The sequence below is a fragment of the Anopheles coluzzii genome, chromosome 3 (assembly GCF_943734685.1).
Source record: "Anopheles coluzzii chromosome 3, AcolN3, whole genome shotgun sequence".
Taxonomy (NCBI): domain Eukaryota; kingdom Metazoa; phylum Arthropoda; class Insecta; order Diptera; family Culicidae; genus Anopheles; species Anopheles coluzzii.
The window spans coordinates 84627333-84649457 of NC_064671.1; the positions used below are offsets into that span (position 1 = coordinate 84627333).

Genomic DNA, 22125 nt, shown 5'->3' on the forward strand with positions numbered 1-22125 from the left:
AATTCAGCTCCTTGCAAATTTTCAATATCGTAATTGATTGGACGTGCAGTTTAGAAGCTTGATATAAGGATTTTATCTTTAAATTTGGATCTTTTATCAAGCACTATGTTTAAACGAATTCAAAATCCAAGCCGAATTTTACACATACAGAGATTTTTCAAATATATAGCATTTTAAACGTATCATAGGTCGAGACAGCGTGGTGGTTTAATGGTAACAGCAACGACTTGTCATACGCATCGGATGATCGTCCGGTTGATCGAACCCCATCGGAACCCATCGCGCCATTATTAAAATAAGGTTTTGGCAGCTGATGCCCAATAATAAAAAGATAAGATTCTCTCTTCAGTAAAAGCGTATAATAAACTAAGCTTGTGAGAATGTGTAGTTGTGAAGTGATTGGCTAAATATTATCGTAAAATTTACCTGAACTGATCACTGCGAGGGGCCGTTATTGCTGACCGGTGGGGGGCAGCAGCAAGCAAAGGGTCGGGGATTGATAAACAATGTCGAAATAAAAAAAATATATATACGTAAAGATATCCCGGCGACGGATGATGTGTTGATGAGCTTCTTGGGCGTTGTTGTGCTTCCTGAATCTTCAAGAAAGAGATTTGCCTTCGTTTTTGCAATTTTTTAGGTTCTTTTTTCGTTGATGAAAATTAAATATTCAAAATTTCCGATATGATGATTCGCACGCAAAAACAGAAACAAAGAAGGGTATGCAAATGAAGGGAGCAGCACTTCCACGTGTCGGTGTCGTTAAATTGTGGCAACACTTTGCGTTATCATTTGTTACACATGGGCGCACACTTACGCACAAACACACATACACACTTGCACTTGTTATTGCTTGCGCTTCACTTGCTTCAATCGATCAAATTTTGTATCACTTTTTTTTCGGTGTGTGTGTGTGTGTACACAGGCACAAACGCAAAACGAACGAGTTGCTGTGATCAATTTTCTTGCCACCATCAGAGGTAGCTACGGTAACTTAGCAGGGCTTTTCCTTCTTGACCCTGTCGTGGCGCGCGCACTTGGGTTTCGCAAACTTCACAACATCACGGTGGCCGGCAGACGAAGCTGGTCGTATTGTTGAGCGAAGGACACACGGACACTCACTGCAAATGGAGGTGGATTGGCGAGATTTTTGTGTGAGTGTGTTAGAGAGCAGAACGAAAGGATCGGTTGTTTAATCAGTCACGTGGGAGTAATAACTCTTAGCAGGTGGTGGTGGTTTAAAGTGAAATATATTGGGCTTGTATCTTTAACGACGGACTACAATTACGATCAGCTCGATGGCTGCAGAGGAGATGGAGGAGAAGAAGGCGGCTTGATGGGTCCATCAAAAGCGCAACGAATCGATTTAATGTTTAAGGATGTCCACGGTTCATGGTTGTTTCCTATTCAAGTTCACAAACACACAGAAAATGGGGGGAAGTGTCAAACCGTTCTACTCAAATGCTTCTTATTGAATAAATATTTTTTTTAAAAAACTGCTCATCGTCTTCCGGGTGTGTCAAACATCAACAAAATGAAGATACCAAGGCCATTGTGCTTGAGGGTTTTTGTGAATTTTCAACTGTTCCAATTATGTGAAATGCTATAGGAATATATAGGAGTTTTCTGTTGAAGTGTCAAATTTCGTGTGAAGCATTTTCAACTATTCGAAATAACTAACACATGAACTCATAAAAGACTTCATACAGTGTAAAGACCATAAGCGTTGCTCTGCCTTTCTACTGATATTAACGTTTAAATTCCAAAACGTTTGTTTAAATTGTTGAAAAAAAAACAGTAAGCTATTTGAAGTTAAGGGACAAATTGCCCTAAAAATCCACATGTGCCTTCTATAACATTTTGTTCACAAAGAGCAAAGGGCATTCAACATTTGTAGCAATGTTTCCAATATGTTTTATTCTACCATCCTGTATCAAATTCTAATCGTTTGATGAACTAGAAAAAAGATTATCTTATATGAATTGCGTTACCGAACCAATTGTGTTTTTAAAATCAGCAAAATAAAGCAACAATTTCTTTACTTTAAAGCTTCATTTATCCAGAGCCAAATATTATATAAGATGTGCCATTTCCTGCATTTGGTGCCGAATTCGATCTGATCTATGTAATTGAACTATTTTACACATGTTGTGCCAATCTCAAACTAGCTTGAAAGAGTTTTGTTAGAAACAGTTCAAATTTTTCACACTGCCTGAACCTTACTTTCCTTCTAACTTCACAGTGAGTGTAAGTGGCCACCAGCGCACCGCAAAAAAAGCGGAACCTTAACGATACGGGCAGGAGTGAGGGGATGAAGTGTGAAGTGGGGACAGTTGCATTCGTACTACAGTTGCACACCGAAATGCATCGCCGCGTGCGTGTATGTGTGTGTGTGTGATTTACGTGCCATTTCTGCCAATTCCCGTTTCCTTCCCGCACGGCTCCACCCTCCCCCCCCACCCCCGTTCTACGGTGTCTTTCACATTCCCATCCTACACCTGCTGTTACGTCCGTTTCCTTTTTCCGGTTCCGATGTGCGACACAAAATTCCACACACATACATCGCGCGCACGGCACAGACACACACACACATGAAGAAACGAAATACTTTTAACCGAAGGGTGGTTGTGGTGGTAGTAGAAGGGACAAAAAAAACACATATTCTTCCTCTCACGGAGAAGACTTCGCCCCACCCTACCCCACCCTGTGCGCAAATCCGCTGCACACCTACAACCCTTTTGTTTTGCGGCACGAACGAGGGAGTGTTGTGTATGTGTGCCTGCGTTCTCTACTACACTACTCCTGAACACGGCACACATCGCACACCCGTTTTACTTGTTTTTTTTTCTGCTTTTGTTTCTAGCACTGCTGCTGCTGATACTCCTTTTCTTGACGCAATTGCACGGACACTTTTCGCTTCCTCGATCCCGCTTTGGTGGCGATAATGGGGAGCTAATTTTTCACACTTGACACAAACACACACAGACACACACATACCCATTCCACGGCGAGAGCGAGAGGCCAGGAGTGAAAGGATTCCGTTTTTTCTTCTTTTTTCTTCTATTTTGCTAGTTACTTTGCTTCGGAGCGGACCTGAGTTCGATGCCGACTTTCTTCGAGCGCCCCTACGCGTTTCGCGTTCGCAGCAGAAAAAGACACTCCCAATACCAAAACTCAGCCCCAAATGGTTGCTTTGATGGGAGCAGCACCAGCACCAGCACCAGCAGCAGAATGGGAAGTTTTGTTCTCACACACACGCACACCCTATCCCTCTCGCCCATGGCATCCGACGACCACGACAAGTAGCACTTTCGATTCTGGTGCCCCCCGATTTCTATTACCTCGTTCGGTATATGTCGAAGTGGTTGAAAAAACAAATTGGAACTATTTCTCCGCTTCCTCGCGTTCGCGTTCCGCTTTTTAACGGTTTGTTCTCGGTTTCGTCTCCGTTGCAGCTGAGCTTACGCAAAAAAAAGACGGGATCGCGGAACGAGCCAACAGGGCGCTGCGTTTTCCAAAGAACTACGAATGTGTCGGGCGAGAGACTTCAGTGGAAAACAACAAAAAGTAGTTTTGTTCTTCGTTGCAGTCACCCCGTCGTACGGTGGGAGCTACCCCGTGGCCATGGCGCATGAAATGCGCAGGTGACAGGTTGGGTGGGAAGAATTATTGGCAGGTAGCGAAACAATGGACAGATAAACGTTAATAGGTGGATAACTTTATGAAACTGATAGTGTATTGTACACAGTAGTAAGATCAGAAAAACAATTTTAAACGTACAAAAGATCCAACGAAATAACGAACTTGCAGTATGGAACGTGACGTTATAAACGCCGCGCACGGTTTTAGTACGGATCAATTTGTGCTAAATGTTATTTTTATGTGTCTATATTTTACAATTCCGTTCGAGGAAATAATTAATAAAAATATAACTATTAAACGAATTCTTCAACCATTTTAGTGCTGAAAATAATTAATAAAACAAAAAATGCAAAATTTAGCACTCTGCTTGACGCCTGTCAAATGGTCGACATTCACAGGTTCGTCGACTTTGAAAGGTTCGGCCAGCTTCGGCACCTCCTCGGCTTCCCTGCCTGCCGGATTCATGTATTGTTCATGTCAAATCTTTCCGTAAATGTTCTTTTCTCTTGCGCCCTCGACTGAGAAGGACGTTCTCGTATATTACACCACGAAAGCTGCCAAGTTGTTGTTATTAAAGTTTATTAAAATGATCAATAATCTTACTAAATTAGCTAGAGCAACGTTAAAACCCAAGCGGTAGCTAGTTGCGTGTGTATTTGTAATGGAATTTTACTGAAAAATATGACCTCCAAGCTCCGTCTACCATGTGGTAGCGTGGTTCCCAACACCCGGCTGGCTACTTGTGGTAAGTTCGAATGTTTTTATAGTTAAATCTTTAATTTAATCGTAGTATTTCGCTTTCCCTCAACTAGTTCAGAATTACCGCGTTGTGATTTTCCCGCAATTTAATTGCTCATTGACTGGTACCGACATTGTTTGGTCTTGTACTTTGTTGTACATTGTTAGGTTATGTTTGGCTAACTCCATGTGCGTTCCGCGTGTTTTTCAGTTGCTGATGCTATTGAGGAAGCATGATTGAAAACAATTCGTATCTTTGTCTTGAATTACTCGCTCTTTAATTAAAGCATACTGCCTATATTATTTATTCGACCACATTGCGTCCTTTTTTTACATTGCTATACTTGATAGTGCTCGTACTATAGCCGATGCTGTTTGTTCTTTCATTTTAGGCACATCCGGCGGGTAAAGGCGTCATCTGCGGCATGAATCCAGCGGCACTGCCACAAGGTAAGTTCAACTAACGTAATGAATTCAACGAATCGGATTTATTCCTCGCGTTGATGACACATGACTTAAAAAACTATGATAACCGATGATTATTTCAATCATGCACCACTAACTGAATGCTGTTACTATTCGCTATCTAAAATCATTTTACCAAGAAACGCGTTATTAATTTATTCATTATTCATGATTCTTGATTCACAGGTACATCATGAATCGGCATGGAAATATACAGGCCTCTCCGTAGGCGATTATTCCAAGGATAAGAGAATGGCGTTCGAATTTTCTTATACACGCGTCCTTACGTTCGATACTAGGTAAGCAAAATTGAGTTGATTTTTTGAAATGTCTTAACTATTAACCATCGCAAGCGACGATGAGCGATGATTAATATGAGGATAAAACAGCACAATACCCTTAACTATGGAATGAATTAATGATTCAATATGCACCACACTGAATCTAGTAAAGTTCTAATGCATCATTTACATCTATCGTTGCCAAATATCTAATATGTATCTTTTATCTTGACCTTTATCTCTCGCTAGGAGGGACGCTACCTAAACAGATTAATTTCTGGTATTAACGTTTTTCCAATCGGATTCGATGTCAACCAGGTAAGCTTTACCTTTTAAGCTTTTTAAAATGTACTTAACGAATAGGATTTATTCCTCGCGTTGATGACACATGACTTAAAAAACCATGATAACCGATGATTATTTCAATCATGCACCACTAACTGAAGGCTATCTTAAGCAACTCACTGCAATGCGATTTTGCCAAGGAACAAGATATTAATTTCATCATTATTCATTATTTCCAGGTACATCACATCGAGCATGGAGATGGGTCAGGCACCACCAGCAGATGATTACAATTTGCTATGCGTAATTGATGAAAGGTAAGCGAAATCGAGCAAAACTATTAAAATGTCTAGAAGTACCCATCATCGCCAGCATGATAAAATATTATGAGGATAAAACAGCACAATACCCTTAAACACGGAATGAATAAGTGATTCAATATGCACCACACTGAGTTAAATTATGCTGCGCGCTTAGCAGCAGTACTCGCTCGTCGGGTATCTTACGCTCTGCAACATTACCGTTTAAATTTTTATTCTTTTCTACAGAAATCACCACGCGATGCCCTTGGAGAAGTTTTTCGCTGCAACAGCCGTTTTAATAGTTCGAAAAAGGAGGGGACAGCTTATTTCCACAGGTAAGAAATGTTTTTAATTATACATAATTTGTTGTAAATTTAAACCTCCGGAAATTCACTGTGATTTTTCATGATGATTGGTTTACCCTATATTGTGGAATGAATTATTTTATGATTCTACTTGTACCATGCACCATACTGAAAGTTCGATGAAACAAGCAGCTATAATGTAGTCCTTCTCTCGTCCGCAAATTATAATGCTCGGTTGTTTTTTTTCTCTTCTCACATTTCATAGCGTGGCGTGGTTTGGGACAATGTCGACGATTGTTCACTGAAAAGCTGTATTAAAATATTGGTGAGTATTAAAAATGATTTTAAGACGACTTAAGAGCGTGTTACCTGTAAATGATGAACAATATCCTTATCTTCCTCCTCTTATTAGATGAATTTTCTTGATTAGGAATGCTTATCTGAAGCTTTTGCTTTTTAAAACCTCCCTCAAAACTAAAACAAGTGAATCGAAACAACAATAAGAGATTTTTTCCTTTTCCTTTCGCAGGAGCTCGTCCCGTGATCATCGTCTTCTTACCATCATTAATCGCGGATATTCTGCCCTTCTGCGACTGAGAGGACGCTAACTTTTTATGGGAGAAAATCATCAGCTTTCAATATTGAGTCCGTTTATGAAAGGTATCTAAAAATTCGTATTATTTATCCTAGAAGCATAGAAACCCTAGTGCAAGCGGTCGGCAACCTTGCGGTTTTTTCCATCGTCCTTTTTAAGGAAAGTTTTATTCAATTGGAAAATAAATACACTGCCAATGTATTAAAAACATTGAAACAGTTAACGATATTGGTTAAAATTTCGAATCTGGCGAGGTTTATATTGTGCAAAAGAGGTAAATTATCACAAACTCCTTGATCAGCAGGCTTCTGTTAAATATTCATACAACAGAAAAGATCAAGAGAGTGGTCTACCGTAGTTCAGTATTTACAAAAGCGAATTACATTCCACTGTTTTTCATCAATAGATGGAAGATAGGAAAATAATGTATCACATTTATATTTGTCATAATTTATGGTACGACTCTTGTGGATCTTCTCAGTTACTTGTGTAGTAATGTTTTTACTCTTTGAACCGTATCGGTTGCCGTTCACTGTACTAGGACAGCTGTTCTATGATAACAGTATTGAAAAAAAGTCGTTGATGAATTGTGCTCTTATTGATCCTGAGCTTAAATGACGGATTTCATAGTCGGTTTCTTTCTCCTTGCCGTCTATGAAAAATTCAACCCTGAAACATCTACCATTTTTCCATATTTTACCTTGCGCATGACATTTCTGTAAAACTAAGCAAACAACTTTTTTTTGTATTTTCTTTTCCATCAAGCGTTCTGACATCATTGAGATATGAGTGGGGACGTCATCAACGAACGCTCTCGATCGACCGCCAGTGTGTGATATGCTTCGGTGATCCTCTTTTGTTGTGATAACTCTCATCGCAGGAATAAAAGAAGCTACGTTTTATAAACAATGAAAACGTGTTTTACTTTTTTGTATTTTGTAAATGGAACGCCAATACGCAGTTGGTTGATACGGGTATCGGTCGTGTCCCCCCTTCACAAGGAGGAAATAATACTTTACAGCGAAAATGAGATACCGGCAGAAGAAGAACAACAAGCGTGTGGGGGTGTCTAACACGCCCCTTTTCCAACGGCGTGAACTATTCCGAAAAATAGTTCTCATCTTCCAGCCCCTCCGGCATGTACGTTAGGCCCGACTCGTCCTTGTGCAGCAGATTGTACCCGGCCCCGTACCGGAGGTCTTTCATCAGCTTGGTCGGCGCGTTGCGCAAATGCAGCGGCACGCCCGGCATCGGGCCCTTCCACCCGTCGATCGATGCCCGGCACCGCTTGTACGCTTCGTACACCTCGCGGCTTTTCGGGGCGCGGGCCAGATACACCGCACACTGCGCGATGATGCAGTCCGCTTCCGGCAGCCCGACGGACTGGACGGCGCTCAGCGTTGCGGTCGCTACCTGCAGTGCGTTCGCGTCCGCCAGCCCGATATCTTCGCTCGCCATCCGCACCATGCGCCGGCAGATGTAGCGCGGATCCTCGCCGGACGCAACCATGCGCGTCGCCCAGTACAGGGCGGCGTTGTCGTCCGAGGCGCGGATGGATTTGTGCAGCGCGGATATGATGTCGTAGTGCTGGTCGCCCTTCCGATCGTACAGCAGGTGCGATTTCTTCAGACCCTCGCGCACATCCTCCAGCGTGACGGTGATGAGCGAATCGGTGAACGAGCGGCCGTTGGTGGCGGGCGGCGGCGCGGCAGCACTCGATAAGGCAAGCTGCAGACTGTTCAGCCCGATCCGTGCGTCACCGTCGCAGGTTTCCGCCAGCCATCGGATAGTTTCCTCGTGTACAAGCATCCTACAAGGGGAGGAGGGCAGTATGAAGAATTTGGAAAAAAACGTTATTACAAGTAGGCAATATGGGGGGGACAATATACAAACGTCTTAAAAACTCACTTTAAACACAATTGTCCTTTTCTTTTTCTTTAGCCGTAACGATCAATTGGGTTCATTTAAGCAAGCCATGGAATTGCATGTTAAACTTCCATATTGTTCAATGCTTCGCGGGAAACAGTTCGTATTCGTAATTTATTCGCTAAAGCCTTTGCTTAATCACATCCCTTGTTATTTATTCTTATAATACCTTATTTCAGCAATTCCTTTTTAGATACATCATTCGAAGGTAACTTAAAGCATTTAACAATCGTTCTAACAAATTTCAACTTACCGCGGTACGTACGATGTCTTGCTCAGGTCCGGTACGTTGTTGTTCAGGCTTGCCGGCACCATGACCGCTTTGTACTCGGGCAGCGCCCGCTCCATGATGCGCATCATGCTGTCCACCGTATGTTTCTCCAGCACGATCACCCGGCACCGGCTGAGCAGGGCCGAGTTCAGGCTGAACGAGGGATTCTCCGTCGTCGCACCGATCAGCGTGATCGTGCCGGATTCCACGTGCGGCAGAAAGATGTCCTGCTGCTGCTTGTTGAACCGATGGATCTCGTCCATGAACAGGATCGTGCGGCGATTAAACTTCGACTCGTTCTTGGCCACCTTTACCACCTCCTTCACCTCCGCCACGCCCGCCATCGTGGCGGACAGCTTGGCGAACCGCAGCGTGCCCACGTTCCGCTTGCACCGGTTGGCAATTATGTTGGCGAGTGTCGTTTTGCCACAGCCGGGCGGGCCCCACAGGATCATGCTCGGGATCGTATCGTGCTCGAACAGTTTGCGCAGTATCGTGTTCTGCCCGATGATCTGCTCCTGCCCGACGTACTCTTCGATGGTCGAGGGACGGACCCGTTCGGCCAGCGGTACGTTCGATTCTGGGGTCGCATTTGGGCACGACGGTGCCAGTCGAGCGGCTGGCGCTGGATCCATCATTTTGGGTTTTTTGTTTTGGCTGTCGCTTGCTGCCGGCTCCTCCTCATCGTCCGTGTCGAGGCTGGTGATTTCGATCGGTTGCTCCGCTTTAGCGCTGGACGTTACGGTAGGTGCCGACGGGGCGGTTTCATTTCGACCGCGCTTTGCCGGTTTTGGGCTGCGCTCGAAGATGCTAAAGTTTCGCTTTGGCCCTTGCGAGGATGTTGGTGTATTGGAAGCTGGCTGCTGTTGCTGCTGTTCGTCCGGACTGCCATCGTTTCCGTGAGTCATCGTCAGACACTCATCTACATGCTGCTCGATGTCGGCGATCGGGAACCACTTGTCGCAGATCGGACAGACCGCTTTGCGTGTGCTGGTCGATGGTTGTGGATCATCAAATTCACTCGAGCTCGCCATCGTGCATCTGAACGGTGCGATCGTAATGGCACAGAATAGGAAAATAGAGCAGTAATGCTACCGCCTGTTGAATGAGAACGGGACTGATTTTGAAAAACTCGCGGGCAAACCGAGACCGACGCTGATTGTCAACTGCGGATGTAAACATTGGGGTAATCAGAGTGACCAGAAATACCGATTTATCTGTATTCCTACCGATTTTTTATATGCCTATCGATTCACAGATGACCGCCCTAAAACTACCGATTTTCCATTTATCCTTCCGAAAATCACAGATATTTGATTTTTCAGTCGTTTAAGCTTAATCAGCACGTACGATAAAATCGTATCCGATGGAGCACTGCAGCGGCTTTAAGGTCGCGTGGAGGCCAAAGAAAAAGAACTTGCCACCATTGAGAAGAAAATGTGCATCTTAGTCCTTCTTTGGCTAAGGATTCTTAGTACAATTTTCAGATCAACATTTCAGAAAGTCCTTCATTTGTGTAACCGCTGAACCAAATCTAATCCATATCGTAGGTAAAGGATGCATATTCTCTTGAAATGGAACTTTCATCTTGCGCATTATAACCCCCTCCCGCTCCATCCCGCTTAACACTTCTTTCGCTTTCACTTCTTTTAACTCGAGTTAAGTTTCGAGTTTTAACCTACCGAAAACTACCGATAAAATTTTGATGCGCCTATCGAAAACTGCCAAAATAATCTGGCCACACTGGTGGTAATTCGCGTCTGCTTGCGGAATGTCATCCGTGGGTTCCCAAGCAACAATCCCAAGGAGCAATGTATTGCTCCTAATGACCCAGGGGACAAAAGCATGCACAGATAAGTAACGAGCTGCTATCAAGGTATTCAAGAACAAAGTGATTTACCAATTAGCCAATAATTAACCAATAACCAAGTTTTAAACAGTGTTAAATTTCTTATACTGAGAGTTTTGTTCTAAATTTATGTTATTTTTTTTTATTGCGGTTGACCATCCTAAACCACGTCTCATTAAAAAAACAAGTGCCACAAATCCACTAAAAGGAATCTTTAAAGACTTCGTTTAGCAGACGGTAAATGACTGATTCAATTAAAAAATATCAAAATAACTGGTGGCAACATCTGTTGCTGGGATAGCCTCATCATAACCATCATAAATGAAGGAAATAAGATTTGAGTAATGGTCGTTGGTGTTGATACCTTTGTATATGACCATTCGACCACGACCATTCTTATAGATTTTTGCTCGAAAAGATAGAAGGGAATATAGGCCATGATTACATAAAAATAGGCGAAACACATTGCAAGAAAAGAACAGCAACATAGTGATGAGTTGCAAAGCGCTATCTATTGAGCGAACTAGTGAAGGTATGGATTTTTCGTTTTTTTTCTGTGGATTTTTGATTTTCTAGTCGGTTTAGCTAAATCTGTGGCGCAGTGAAGCTAAGCTGCTTTCTTTGTTTTCAATGGATATTTGATTTTCCAGTCGTTTATGCTTAATCTGTGGCACTTGAATAGTCACCTGATTAGGCAAACAAATATTTTAACTGAAACTTTCACGGCTGTAACGAATTCTCTTTGAAATATTTCGTATTTTGAATTGAATCAGAACAAATAGCATTCCGCCATGCTAATTTGTGTATATAACGACTTTGATTATTCGCAGTTGTAACTTTCAAAGAGTTTTGTGACAACTTTTTTACTTCCGAACACAGAAAGCGTGTGTTCAAATCCTGATTTTATGAGAACTTTTTTTTTCTTTTTTTTTGTATCTGTTTCTATACAAATTGATCACTATCAGCAAAATAACATAAAATGTATTCTAACCGCTATTTAATCGCCAGAAGGATAGTAGCAGTAATTAATTGTCTTTGATATATTTTAATAAATGATTTCGTTTTGAATTTGAGTTGGTAACTGACAAATAAAATCCTTGCAAGCGTCTTTAAACTGCACTGTTTTGTTGTGGTTTTCAGGTGATGTGTGTGAGATTCAATAACACGATCTAGGTGTTATGTTCTGTTGCGTGGTGGACTGCATTATTCAGTTCCTTAATACAAGAACGTTAAAAGCTGTTAATATATTAAACTAATTTCGATAGCTCTCATGAAAGATGAAATTATATAAATATTTCACTCATCCTGATAATGTTAAGTGAACGTAGTAAAATTATAATGTTTTCGAACGATAATTCCTCAATAAGATTTTTTTTTACGACCAGTCAAAAAAGATGTAAAAAATCTCCGATTTTACAACTCAATTCCGTAACACTTTCGCTCAAATTCCAAGGAACAGAATTTTCAAATATAATAAAATAAGTAGCATTCCTAAAATTCCTCACTAAAAGATACGTGACATGGGGAGTCAGGTTCATCGCATTCCTGCTGCCTTTCGACAACTTCATAATTGAACCAAAGGATTGATAGTGCACAGTACAACAAAGGCTACCCCATTTCCCGTTTAGCAAAGCGTACACGTGGGATGGGGTATCGTGTTGTCGTAGGTTGTCATTCGCTCCTTGTTTCCTACCGAACCATGCAACATGGAAACTTACAGGGGGGAACTACTACAACTATCTACTCATCACCTAACTTAGGAGGGGAGAATTCAACACGAATCGTTCTTTGTCCCAGTCTGAGACTCCCCCTTTTAGTTCGATGCGCTTTCTACTGCCTGCAATAAAAAAGGCCAGAGACCCACCTACCGCAGCTAACGGGCAATCGGGCACGTTGCAAAAAAAAAAAAGGTGCTGAAAAGTAGTGCAAGGGGAATGTCAAGTTTATCATTTCGCGATGGTGCTACCCCGCCAAAAAAATTCGGAACACAGCACAGCAGTGCCAACCAAACGCCAGGTCGGATGCTTATCGATCCAACAATTTCAACAGCGGCGGTCACGGTAGGCCAGCATTCCCGGGCCGGCACCGCAGGCGGCACCAAACGTACGCTGACCGTGCAGTGCAATGGACGCGTTTCCGATCACGAGCGAAGATCCGGATGTGCGCCAACAGTTTGCGGAAAACATCTTCCAAATATTGCGCCCACTGTCTGCGCTCGAGATGCCACGTGGCAACCGGCCGACCGATGGCGATTCGTCCGAGTGTAGTGCCCTGTCCGATCCGTTCTCCGATCTGGATGAATCGTACATACTGTTGGATCAGCGCAAGAAGGTATGCATTGGACAGCTAGGTACAGCGTATTTCCCCCCCGGTTACACGTGTTTGTTTTGCGTAGAAACCCGGCGTGGATGAGACGGATGAGCTGCTGCTAATGAATCAATTTACACCCGAGTTCCGGTGCGCTTACGATGAGCTGATGGCGACGGGCGAGAACCGGCACCGGAAGCAGGCGAAGGAAACGGGACCCGAACCGGCGGGCACGTCGAGCGGTTCCGGTTGTGCCGCCTGTCCGGTGGATCTGCAAACGGCCACCGATTTCAGCCCCAAGTTCCGGTCGTTTATCGACGAGATGCTGCGCAAGTGTGACCTGCAGCACCATCAGGAGGAGAAGAAACGGCGCGAACAGCAGCAGGCGCTGCAGCAGCGTAAGAAGGGGCGCGTGCGGGCGATCGTGTCGGAGGAATCGTTCTGCGGGCTGGAGACGGACTCGATGTCGGGGATGTGGCGTATGCTGGACGCAATGTCGGAGAATGAGCGCGAGCTCTTCCCGACGTCCGGCCCCCACTACGATCTGTACTACGATCGGCGGTTCGATTGGATGACGCGGGACGAGATACCGTGGGAGCAGATTGAAACGTCCAAGAAGAAGTGCGAACAGTGGCTAAAGATACCGGGCCAGATGGAGCAGAACGATGGTGCGAAAGCGAAACAGAACCAATAGCAAGGGAGGTGCAGCGGAGGTTTTCGAAACGTTTTGTACTTTGTAGTGTGTTTTTTTTTTAAATAAATTGCGTGTTTTTCAAAAATTTTGAGCTTCATGTTTACAGGTTTTGGAAGGTTTTATGTATGCAGTAATGTTGCATGCATAGGGTGTAGTTCGAGCCAAAACGGAAGCAAAGCAGACGTCTACTTCCTGTCGTAAGAATCACACCACAAGATCGTCGTAGCACTCTCCCATGGTTCTGCACAGCAAAACGTCGCAGAATACATTTTATGCTGAGATTGCATAAAATGTGTCATGCCCCATGGGACAGCGATCACCAGCATCTACCCGAAGATATCATCAGTGTTAACAACCGAAAGAGCATCAGTGCGGTAGGCTTAGGCCCAAGTCAATTAGGACTAGGGAGTTCATTAAAAGAAATTATTAAATAAGAACTCATGATTTTTTCAATTAATTAAAATGAAGTCAAATATGATACCAAAACGTAAAATAGTGTTTCACTAAAGTTTAGTGTAAATCCAGAATATAAAAATTGATGGAAATTCAATTAAAGATATAAATAAAATCACAAGCTCATAGTAATATAACTAGTAGAATAGTAAAATACGATCATTGCTAGGAAGATAAACTTAAAGGAAACAAATACACGCACAGAACAGAATGCGAACAGAATTGGTAACTAAGAGGTAAAAGTGTTCCAAAAAGGAGAAGGAGTGTAATGTAACGTGAAATTATTAGTTATTTAATAATACAATCACAAAATGATAATGCGTGCGTGAACCATTATTCTTGCGAACTGAGCTCCATACAGCTCTCATCTGTGATTATTTTTTTGAATGACTGAGTAAAACAAGAGTTTTCCCTAATGTGATCCTCAAAGGAAAAAGCAGTTCACCTCAAAGAACCTGTCGCGACGGACGAAGCTGGGACTATATAGGGTAAATGTACCAATAGTGGTGCAATTTGTGGTGGTACAGATGTATTTTAATGGATTTTAAGTGTCAGAAACGACAATTTCTGAATATTTCAACACATAACAGTTGGAATATGTTTTATCTTCGCAATCAAAACCATTTTTACCATAAAACACATCGAATCTACGAAAAAAATACATATTTTTGTGATTGCTTCGTTGTACCTATAATGGTGGTATGGTTCCTATAGTCGTCGTATTGTGTTCCTATAGTGGTGGTAAATAAAGATGCCTCAAAACAGTGTATAATATCAATATAAGTTAGTTTTGAGGCTGTTTTCATATGAATAACATGGATTACTGCCATAATAATGATATCTTTCGTAATTTGATCGTAAAAAATGTATGAATTTGGTTGATGAAAATATTGACTGAAGTACTGAATAACACCTGTCGTAAACCCATACTCAGAAGAGTTTGTTCGATTTGAAGTCGATTTTTCACTCAGCCAGATAAGCGAATTTTGGCCTTTGTTTCACAAATTACTTACAGAAAATTAATTTTTGTTGCTTATTTTAATGAAAACAGTACGACATGTCAAAAATGTCGTCGAAAAAAATCTAAAATTAGCTGTTTTTATTGATGTTAGAACTAGGACCACTATAGGAACATGCCTGTTTGGTGTACCTATAATGGCACTATCGTAAAAAAACACTTAAAAATACGTAAATATGGTCAAAAGCCAATGATTTTGAATAAAACAACATCATTTGATAACAATTATGTTAAAAAAACTAATAATAGCGTTGTTATGTGGTCATTTAGAACGTTAACAAAAATATGAGTATCGTTATGAAATCCTAAGGATTTTGCAAAAATGTTGATACCTTTCACAAAATAATGGATTTTTCGGTCACTAAGAAACGGAATGGCCCCATTTCATTTTTAAATTCTTTGTAAAAGGCTAGAGAACATTTCACACAATCATAAATAACTTAACTACTGTTAATTTATCGTATGAGACGCATTTTAGTGCAATACCACCACTATTGGTACTAGCACCACTATAGGTACGTTTACCCTAGTACCTATATAATACCAGTACTCACATACGCCTCTGAGCCATGGACACTGTCCAAATCTGACGAAACCCTCTTAGCCGCGTTCGAGAGGAAGATGCTCAGAAGGATACTTGGCCCCTTATGTGTGGAAGGACAATTGAGCAGCCGAGCTATACGAGATGTACGGCGACCTCACTGTCGTGCAGCGTATTAAGCTCGCCAGGCTCCGGTGGGCTGGCCATGTTGTACGCATGGAAACGGACGACCCAGCCCGTAAAGTTTTTATAGGCCATCCTCAAGGACAGAGGAGGCGTGGTAGGCCCAAATTGAGGTGGCAAGATGGCGTGGAGGCGTCCGCCATTAAGGCCGGGATAACGGACTGGCAGACGAAGACGCGAGACCGTGAGCGGTTTCAGACACTCCTAAGGCAGGCCAAGACCGCAAAGTGGTTGTAGCGCCGGATAAGTAAGTAAGTAAGATCCTCAAAGGATAAAACTTTTTTTTACATTCATCTTAATGCTTAGCTAATTATTTTTGAGGATTCAATAATGATGAATATTATGAGTATGAGGGCATAAATCAGTCAATGTTATGCAGAAATCCAGCACGGATTAGTCCGAAGAAATAGAGTATTATGCCAATGCCAATGAATACAGAGCCAACGTATTGGAAGCTGATGAACAGCTAATTAAACCTGATTTCATTGGATGTGACACATTTACAGTAAACTGTTCTAAGGTGTTTTGCGCTGCTGTAGCCATTGGAGAAGAGTGTTACGGTATGCTTTAGCTTGCAGCTATCGCTAAGGAAGTGACTTGAAGATACGTAGATTGACAATTTTTACACTTTTTGAAGAGAATTGTCCTGATGTGGCAAATTGTTATTGTACAATTGTGTATTTTATATAAATTTTAACATACTTGAACAATTAAATCGGATGTAATACTCTACATAACATGATTTCTATGTTAATGTAGTAAGCAAAACCCACAATATTCAGACAAACAAGCCAAATTTAAGTGATATTTTACCTGAAAAGCATAATATCCGATTGTTATACATCCGATCAAAATCATAACTTAACACTCAACGAACCTTGTGCAATATTTTATAAAATTTTAATATGTTTTTCTATGAATTTGTAAGAATTTTGTCTAAGCTCTTCCCTGCGTATTTCCCAACGTGCATGGAAACGCGTAGCAGAAGCTTCTCACGATGCTAGCAAAACGTTTGGCTCCCTGTAAGTTGGTATAAGACCGGTACCAGGAAACCCCCTGAAGGGTTAATAAAGCACAAACCTCTTCCGAGTAACTTGCTGCAGTACAGCAGCTCAGAGCATCATCGCACGGGGCAAGCGAACCACTCGAACTCCACCGAATGTCCACCGGCAGTAAAACGGTACCACCGAGCATGTTGTGTTTGCTCGAGTGCAATCTTCGCAAGTACCTTCAATAACACTCAAATAAATCTCACCATTACTCAAAACGCTCGGCACAAACACATGCACCGAGCTGTATCAGGTTACATACCAGTTCAAACATCCTGTCCGGTGCACTGTTTGCATACTTTCTCGATTATTGAAGGTGCCCGCGGCGTTAGTTTTGGGCCCGGCTGCTGCTGTGCTGATTGATAGCCTCGAGATGTGCGTGTTTTTTTTACCCTGTAAACGGGTTCGATGACGGGGCTGTAATGGTCAGGATTACAAATAATTGCGATCTCATAATGCGTCGACTGTTCGCATACACGTACGGCCGGCCAGTTCCGGTGCGGGTGTACATGCGCTCAAATTGAATATTATCCATCCAGCAAACAGTACCCACACACACACCATTAACGCCCCGATGATCACCGCAGCCGGCGTACTGGTGGCTTGAAAAGTGGTTCGAAAATGGCCGTGCATAAATGATGGACCGTCTGGTTAATTTTAATTTCCCCGTGTCTGTGTCTGGGAAAGGAGATGATCCACATCAGCACACATGTTCTCGACGCAACGGCAGCGTTTCTTATGCGCACGACGGCGAGGGAATGCCAGTGGACCCGCTGGCAGTGTTGAAAAGGGTTTTAAAAATTTCGCTAGCACCTTGTACGACCAACGGGTGTGTAAGCCCTTTCACTCGCAATTAATCCGTACCGTAGCGAGGAAGCGAGAACGTCCAGGACGTCCCCAGGTGATCCCCAAACCGGAAGGTGTCGAAGCGTAAAAGGGGCACAGGTTTCGCTTCCCGGAAAACAAACTAAAAGAACATCGCAACAAAAAAAGGTGGGGGAAAACAACATAATAATTAATTTATAACCGAGCAATTCATCCAACCCCGTTGTGGGTTCATTCCCTTCTTTTTTTGTGTTGATGTTGCTCCCTTTCGTTTGCGCACCAACGAAAACCGGATGTTTCTGAACACCCCCCGCTCCCCTCCTGCCCGACCATTTAACTGCACAAAAAGTGAACAATTTAATTCGCTCATTTTTCTGCTCCAGTGGGAGCACTTTCCTGCCAAAACCATCAAACAAAACGATCCGGCAAACAGGGTAGGGTTGAGCTGAGGGAAGTTTGATGATGTTCGTGTTTTTTTGTTTGCGAAGGAATGACCATATAAAAACCAATACTCCTCTACCGACGGATCGCTGGGAGGAATGTTGCATGGGACCCAGCAAACTGTTGAACTGATGAGCGCCATGAGCTTGAGAAAAGAGTTTTGGGCGAGCTATTTAGCATGTAAAGTTTCGGTCGGTATGATTTATTTTGAGCTCAACGCTTTGGATAAATCACTGCAAAAAGATCACAAGGGATAGGGTCTTTTGTCAAGCAAAAAATGTGAACTTTACTAAAGGTATAATTAACAATTGTCACACGAGACTGGTTTACAGGGAGTGGCGTATTTGGCTCAGTTTAATGATATACTAACATTTTCGTATTGGATCATCATTTTTCGGCAAAAAATTCTACTTTGTTTGCATAATGTCATACTGTCAAATTCCCCACGGATTTCTTGAAGACATTGGCAAAATGAGATTTATACAAAATTGTTATTAGCTCTTTAGAGATGGCTGGTAAAACAAATCATCAGGTTACACTAGAATTTATTTATGATTTAAGAAACAATTAGTCAACAATATTTTTTATTGACAAACAGTATAACTTTTGTGGTATCGTAATAACTTAATTGAAATACACTATTGCTTTCTGTCTTAAACTTCATTATTTTAGATTGATTTACTTCCATAGAACTTTACAATTTACAATTTACTATAGGACTATAAGAAACAGAACTTTCGAAATATGTAAGCCTGGTGTTATTCGATGCAAGGATATTGCCACACTGTCGTTAGAAGAGCCAATTAATATTTTTATATAAACTAAAATATCAAAATAATTCAAGCTACACATGCATGTTTATATTTTTATGTCCATCACTGTATCTCAACGCAGCATGTCGTGTAGGAACGCTTATTATTTTGAGGTGCAATTTTTCATCGCCTACTTTGGCACGAAAGCACATTCTTGCTAACCAAACCTCATCTGGTCACCTGGTGAAGCTTTTTTGCAAAACACAAAAAAAGCTGGAAGGAAAATAAAAAAAACCAGCCGCTAAAAAGGATACCGTTTACACTTTTAATTGCCGTGTCAAACAATGCGCGCCAGGGTTTAAGGGTGGTATATTCATGCTGGGATTTTTAACTCATCCGCTCGCCCGCTGTAAAGGTGCGAACAAAATCAGCGCAGTGTTTTGCTTTACCAAGAAAAAGGGATAATTATATCTATGAATCTGTTTAGATGGGTGTATAATAACACGGAAAAATGCAATCCCTCAGCTAATAAGGACTAACCGAGCGATGGATTGCTTTGAAGTGATACTGGCCAGCGTTACTTTATTGCAGCAATTTTTATTTTTTTAGTGTGCATAAGATATTGTATATCTTTGAGCATGAAACATAAGGTATTAAAGAACGTTTTGAATTTAATCGCAGTTACTTTTAAGTAGATAATTCGACTCTTTTGCTTAAAACGCCTAAAAGTATGCAATACCTTAGCCTAAAAGTATGCAAAAGCATGCAGTATGCTGCTTAAGTAAATTTTTTTCTTTTAATCAATATAACCAAATTAAAATAGTATTTTGTTTCGGAAAAAGCAGCACCTGCAAAACCTCATTTTCAGATGCAGATGCATACCATCAAAGAAAGCTTCCTAGCCGCCAAACGAGTTGCTTGGTGCACGGGTGCAAATGTTTTTTCCCACGTGTAGTGGTGGTTTCATTTGGAACATTCTTTCAGCATCCCGGACAACGCAAAAATGTAGCCATTTTCTGCTGGCTGTAGAATAACTTCGTAAAAAAAAAAATCCCCGGCTCTAACTAAAGGTTTCCCGGGTAGTCACCCGGAATTCCTGTTTGGATCGCCCCGCACTATACCGCCGCTCAATATCCGGCTCGCCTTTTCAATTTGGTGCATTTTATTTTTATCGCGGTGCATCAACGTTCTTTTTTTGGTTCGTTCTTTCTCTCTCTCCCTCTGTGAGATTCAAGAAGGAATACATTTGCGGGCGGTGCGGAACGCTCTTTCATCATCACCTGGTCGATATCGTTTGTGGACGAGCTTGCGTTCGTTGTTTATTTGCAGATCTTTTTTTTCCCTCGGAATGTTCACCGGACGTGCCCGAACGTGCGTCCCTCTCGTTACGCTGCCCGTTTGCTACATCTTTGTACGGCGTGCTGTACGGCAGGATGCATTTTTGTTGTTGTTGAGACAGCGTTCTCTTTCTCTCTTTCACACACATACAGACACTCAATCAGTGTGGGCTACGTACCGGCACGACATGGAACGAGCTTTTCCTCTTTCTCTTTATTGAATCAAACCTAGACCGGGATTTGAGTGGGTTCGTGATTCAAATGGACTTCGCTGGCGGGGTTGTATCGGATCGGGCGTGAGCCAATTTCGGCAGTCATTGAGCGTTGAATGGGCGGTATGCTACTTGAACGGAGCTTCATTTTCGCAGCAATCGATGCGGTGTGGATCGCAGGCGGCTTTACTTTATGATGAACGTGCAACAGTGAAGAGTTGTTGCACATCGAACTGAAACTAGCTTGAGGAGGCATAGAAATAGTTTAATTTTCGGACGAATTTTCAAAATTATTTCAAAAATACAATGCCGACAGAGGCACTACTGAATATCAACCCTCTTTCTAACCGCCTAAATGTATGCAATGTATACTTAAATGCGTTATAGGGTTTACTAAGTAATTTTGCCAATGTGTGCTGGATATTTTGTGGCTCAAAAAAGTTTATGTACTTTTACGATGTAAATATTCAGCCGTCCTATATGATTTTTGACTAAAAGGCTTTCGATGCTAAATCCTGAATCCACCAGTGGGATTCAATCTGTTTCATACACGGCGGTAAATTAGTAATATGAGGTATAAAATGATAAAAAAAATTAAGTGATGTATATAGTTTAATTTAAATATAAATATATTCTACAAACTGTGCCAATATATTGCATAAAACATAAAAAGAATGAGTTTTATAAAATGATTGGAAAATCGTAAAAAGGGTGCCCGATCTGTTACAAACAAAGCATCTAATTGCATACTTTTAGGCGACAGCACATATCCTACATAAGAGATGAGCATTTATAAACATCTAAAAATTGTAAACCACTGCAAAAATTCATGTTTATCACACATTTTTACAATATTTGCGGCATTTTCATACAATTTATCAGTGAGCTATTTCATTTATTGGTGAAGTGAATTTACTAGAGACAAAATAAACAAAAAAAACCTTCAGGCTGTCGTGTCACATTTGGTAATCGTGTCACATAACACACGCGTTAACGCACTTTCGGTAACTCGTTACGGTGAGCTCGCTCAACAGTCTTTGCACGTAGATCGAATACCCAGCTCGTGTTGGCAAAAGTTGTCCTGAGACACCGAAAGTCAGAGCACATTTTCCGCCTCACCGAACCGTACAGCTTGGTTAAATAATTGAGAAGAACATATTCGGCGGCCTGGTGTGGCTGGAGCTCAAAAAATAGCAAATTAAAACACACAATCTAGTAAAACTGTGCGTCAAATACACAAGACAAACAAACAGTATTTGCTCGAACACCTGATCGTGGCTTACCATAGCGAGGACGCGTGCTTTTTGATGTGTTGCTTTTGCCACTCTCGTTAAAAATCACATCAGCTTACCAGAGGTGTACTGTCAGCGGGAAGGTTCAAGCTCGCTTCCAGTTTGTCTGCTCTAAGCTCGGATGTCTTTCAATGTTTCGTTTTGGCAAGTGAAATTGTTTGGTTTACACTTTCCAGACTCACTGTCGCAAAACCGCAGCTCTCCGATGGTTCTATTTGTACAACACAGAGAGCTTAAATGGTAGTGAAAATGTGTGCCCAAAGTCGATCACCGTCTTCAGTTTGCTGGTGAAAAGTGATTACCTCGAAATAGCATGGGCTTAAATGATGTACCCTTTGCTAAACAAATACAGTAAGTTGGGG

General features: G+C 41.9%; 3 protein-coding genes and 1 long non-coding RNA gene across 6 annotated transcripts in view; 2 read left to right on the plus strand and 2 right to left on the minus strand.

The window, feature by feature from the left end:
- The window catches only part of LOC120955405 (sarcolemmal membrane-associated protein), a 31435-nt gene extending 27845 nt beyond the window's left edge, over window positions 1-3590 (minus strand). The window contains exons 1-2 of one of the 3 annotated variants that reach the window (XM_040376248.2): window positions 3342-3590; window positions 427-1121 (exon numbers count right to left, since the gene is read on the minus strand). The gene's annotated coding sequence lies outside the window, so the exon portion shown is untranslated. The other 2 variants (XM_040376251.2, XM_040376249.2) reach the window with 2 other exon arrangements.
- Window positions 3591-4126: 536 nt separating this feature from the next.
- On the plus strand, window positions 4127-7471 carry LOC120957884 (uncharacterized). The gene is made up of 9 exons (XR_005751991.2): window positions 4127-4387; window positions 4773-4830; window positions 5032-5144; window positions 5376-5444; window positions 5651-5728; window positions 5960-6048; window positions 6284-6343; window positions 6548-6678; window positions 7379-7471. It is a non-coding gene; the product is annotated as an uncharacterized LOC120957884 (long non-coding RNA).
- A 55-nt stretch (window positions 7472-7526) lies between these two features.
- On the minus strand, window positions 7527-10121 carry LOC120957883 (ATPase WRNIP1-like). The gene is made up of 2 exons (XM_040380308.2): window positions 8793-10121; window positions 7527-8423 (listed from the first exon to the last, which is right to left on the minus strand). The coding sequence occupies exons 1-2, from the start codon at window positions 9842-9844 to the stop codon at window positions 7712-7714; spliced, it is 1764 nt and encodes a 587-aa protein (XP_040236242.2). The 5' UTR covers window positions 9845-10121; the 3' UTR covers window positions 7527-7711.
- A 2112-nt stretch (window positions 10122-12233) lies between these two features.
- Window positions 12234-14145, plus strand: LOC120958421 (uncharacterized). Its single transcript, XM_040381219.2, has 2 exons — window positions 12234-12990; window positions 13055-14145. The coding sequence occupies exons 1-2, from the start codon at window positions 12784-12786 to the stop codon at window positions 13658-13660; spliced, it is 813 nt and encodes a 270-aa protein (XP_040237153.2). The 5' UTR covers window positions 12234-12783; the 3' UTR covers window positions 13661-14145.
- The last annotated feature ends 7980 nt before the right edge of the window (window positions 14146-22125 follow it).

Bases quoted from the DNA above. Each gene is read 5' to 3' on its own strand.
- LOC120957883 (XM_040380308.2), bottom strand. From the start codon at position 9,844: ATGGCGAGCTCGAGTGAATTTGATGATCCACAACCATCGACCAGCACA. The intron at 8,424-8,792 runs GTAAGTTGAAAT...CTCCCCTTGTAG, and splicing joins AAGACATCGTACGTACCGCG to GATGCTTGTACACGAGGAAA.
- LOC120958421 (XM_040381219.2), top strand. From the start codon at position 12,784: ATGGACGCGTTTCCGATCACGAGCGAAGATCCGGATGTGCGCCAACAG. The intron at 12,991-13,054 runs GTATGCATTGGA...TGTTTTGCGTAG, and splicing joins TGTTGGATCAGCGCAAGAAG to AAACCCGGCGTGGATGAGAC.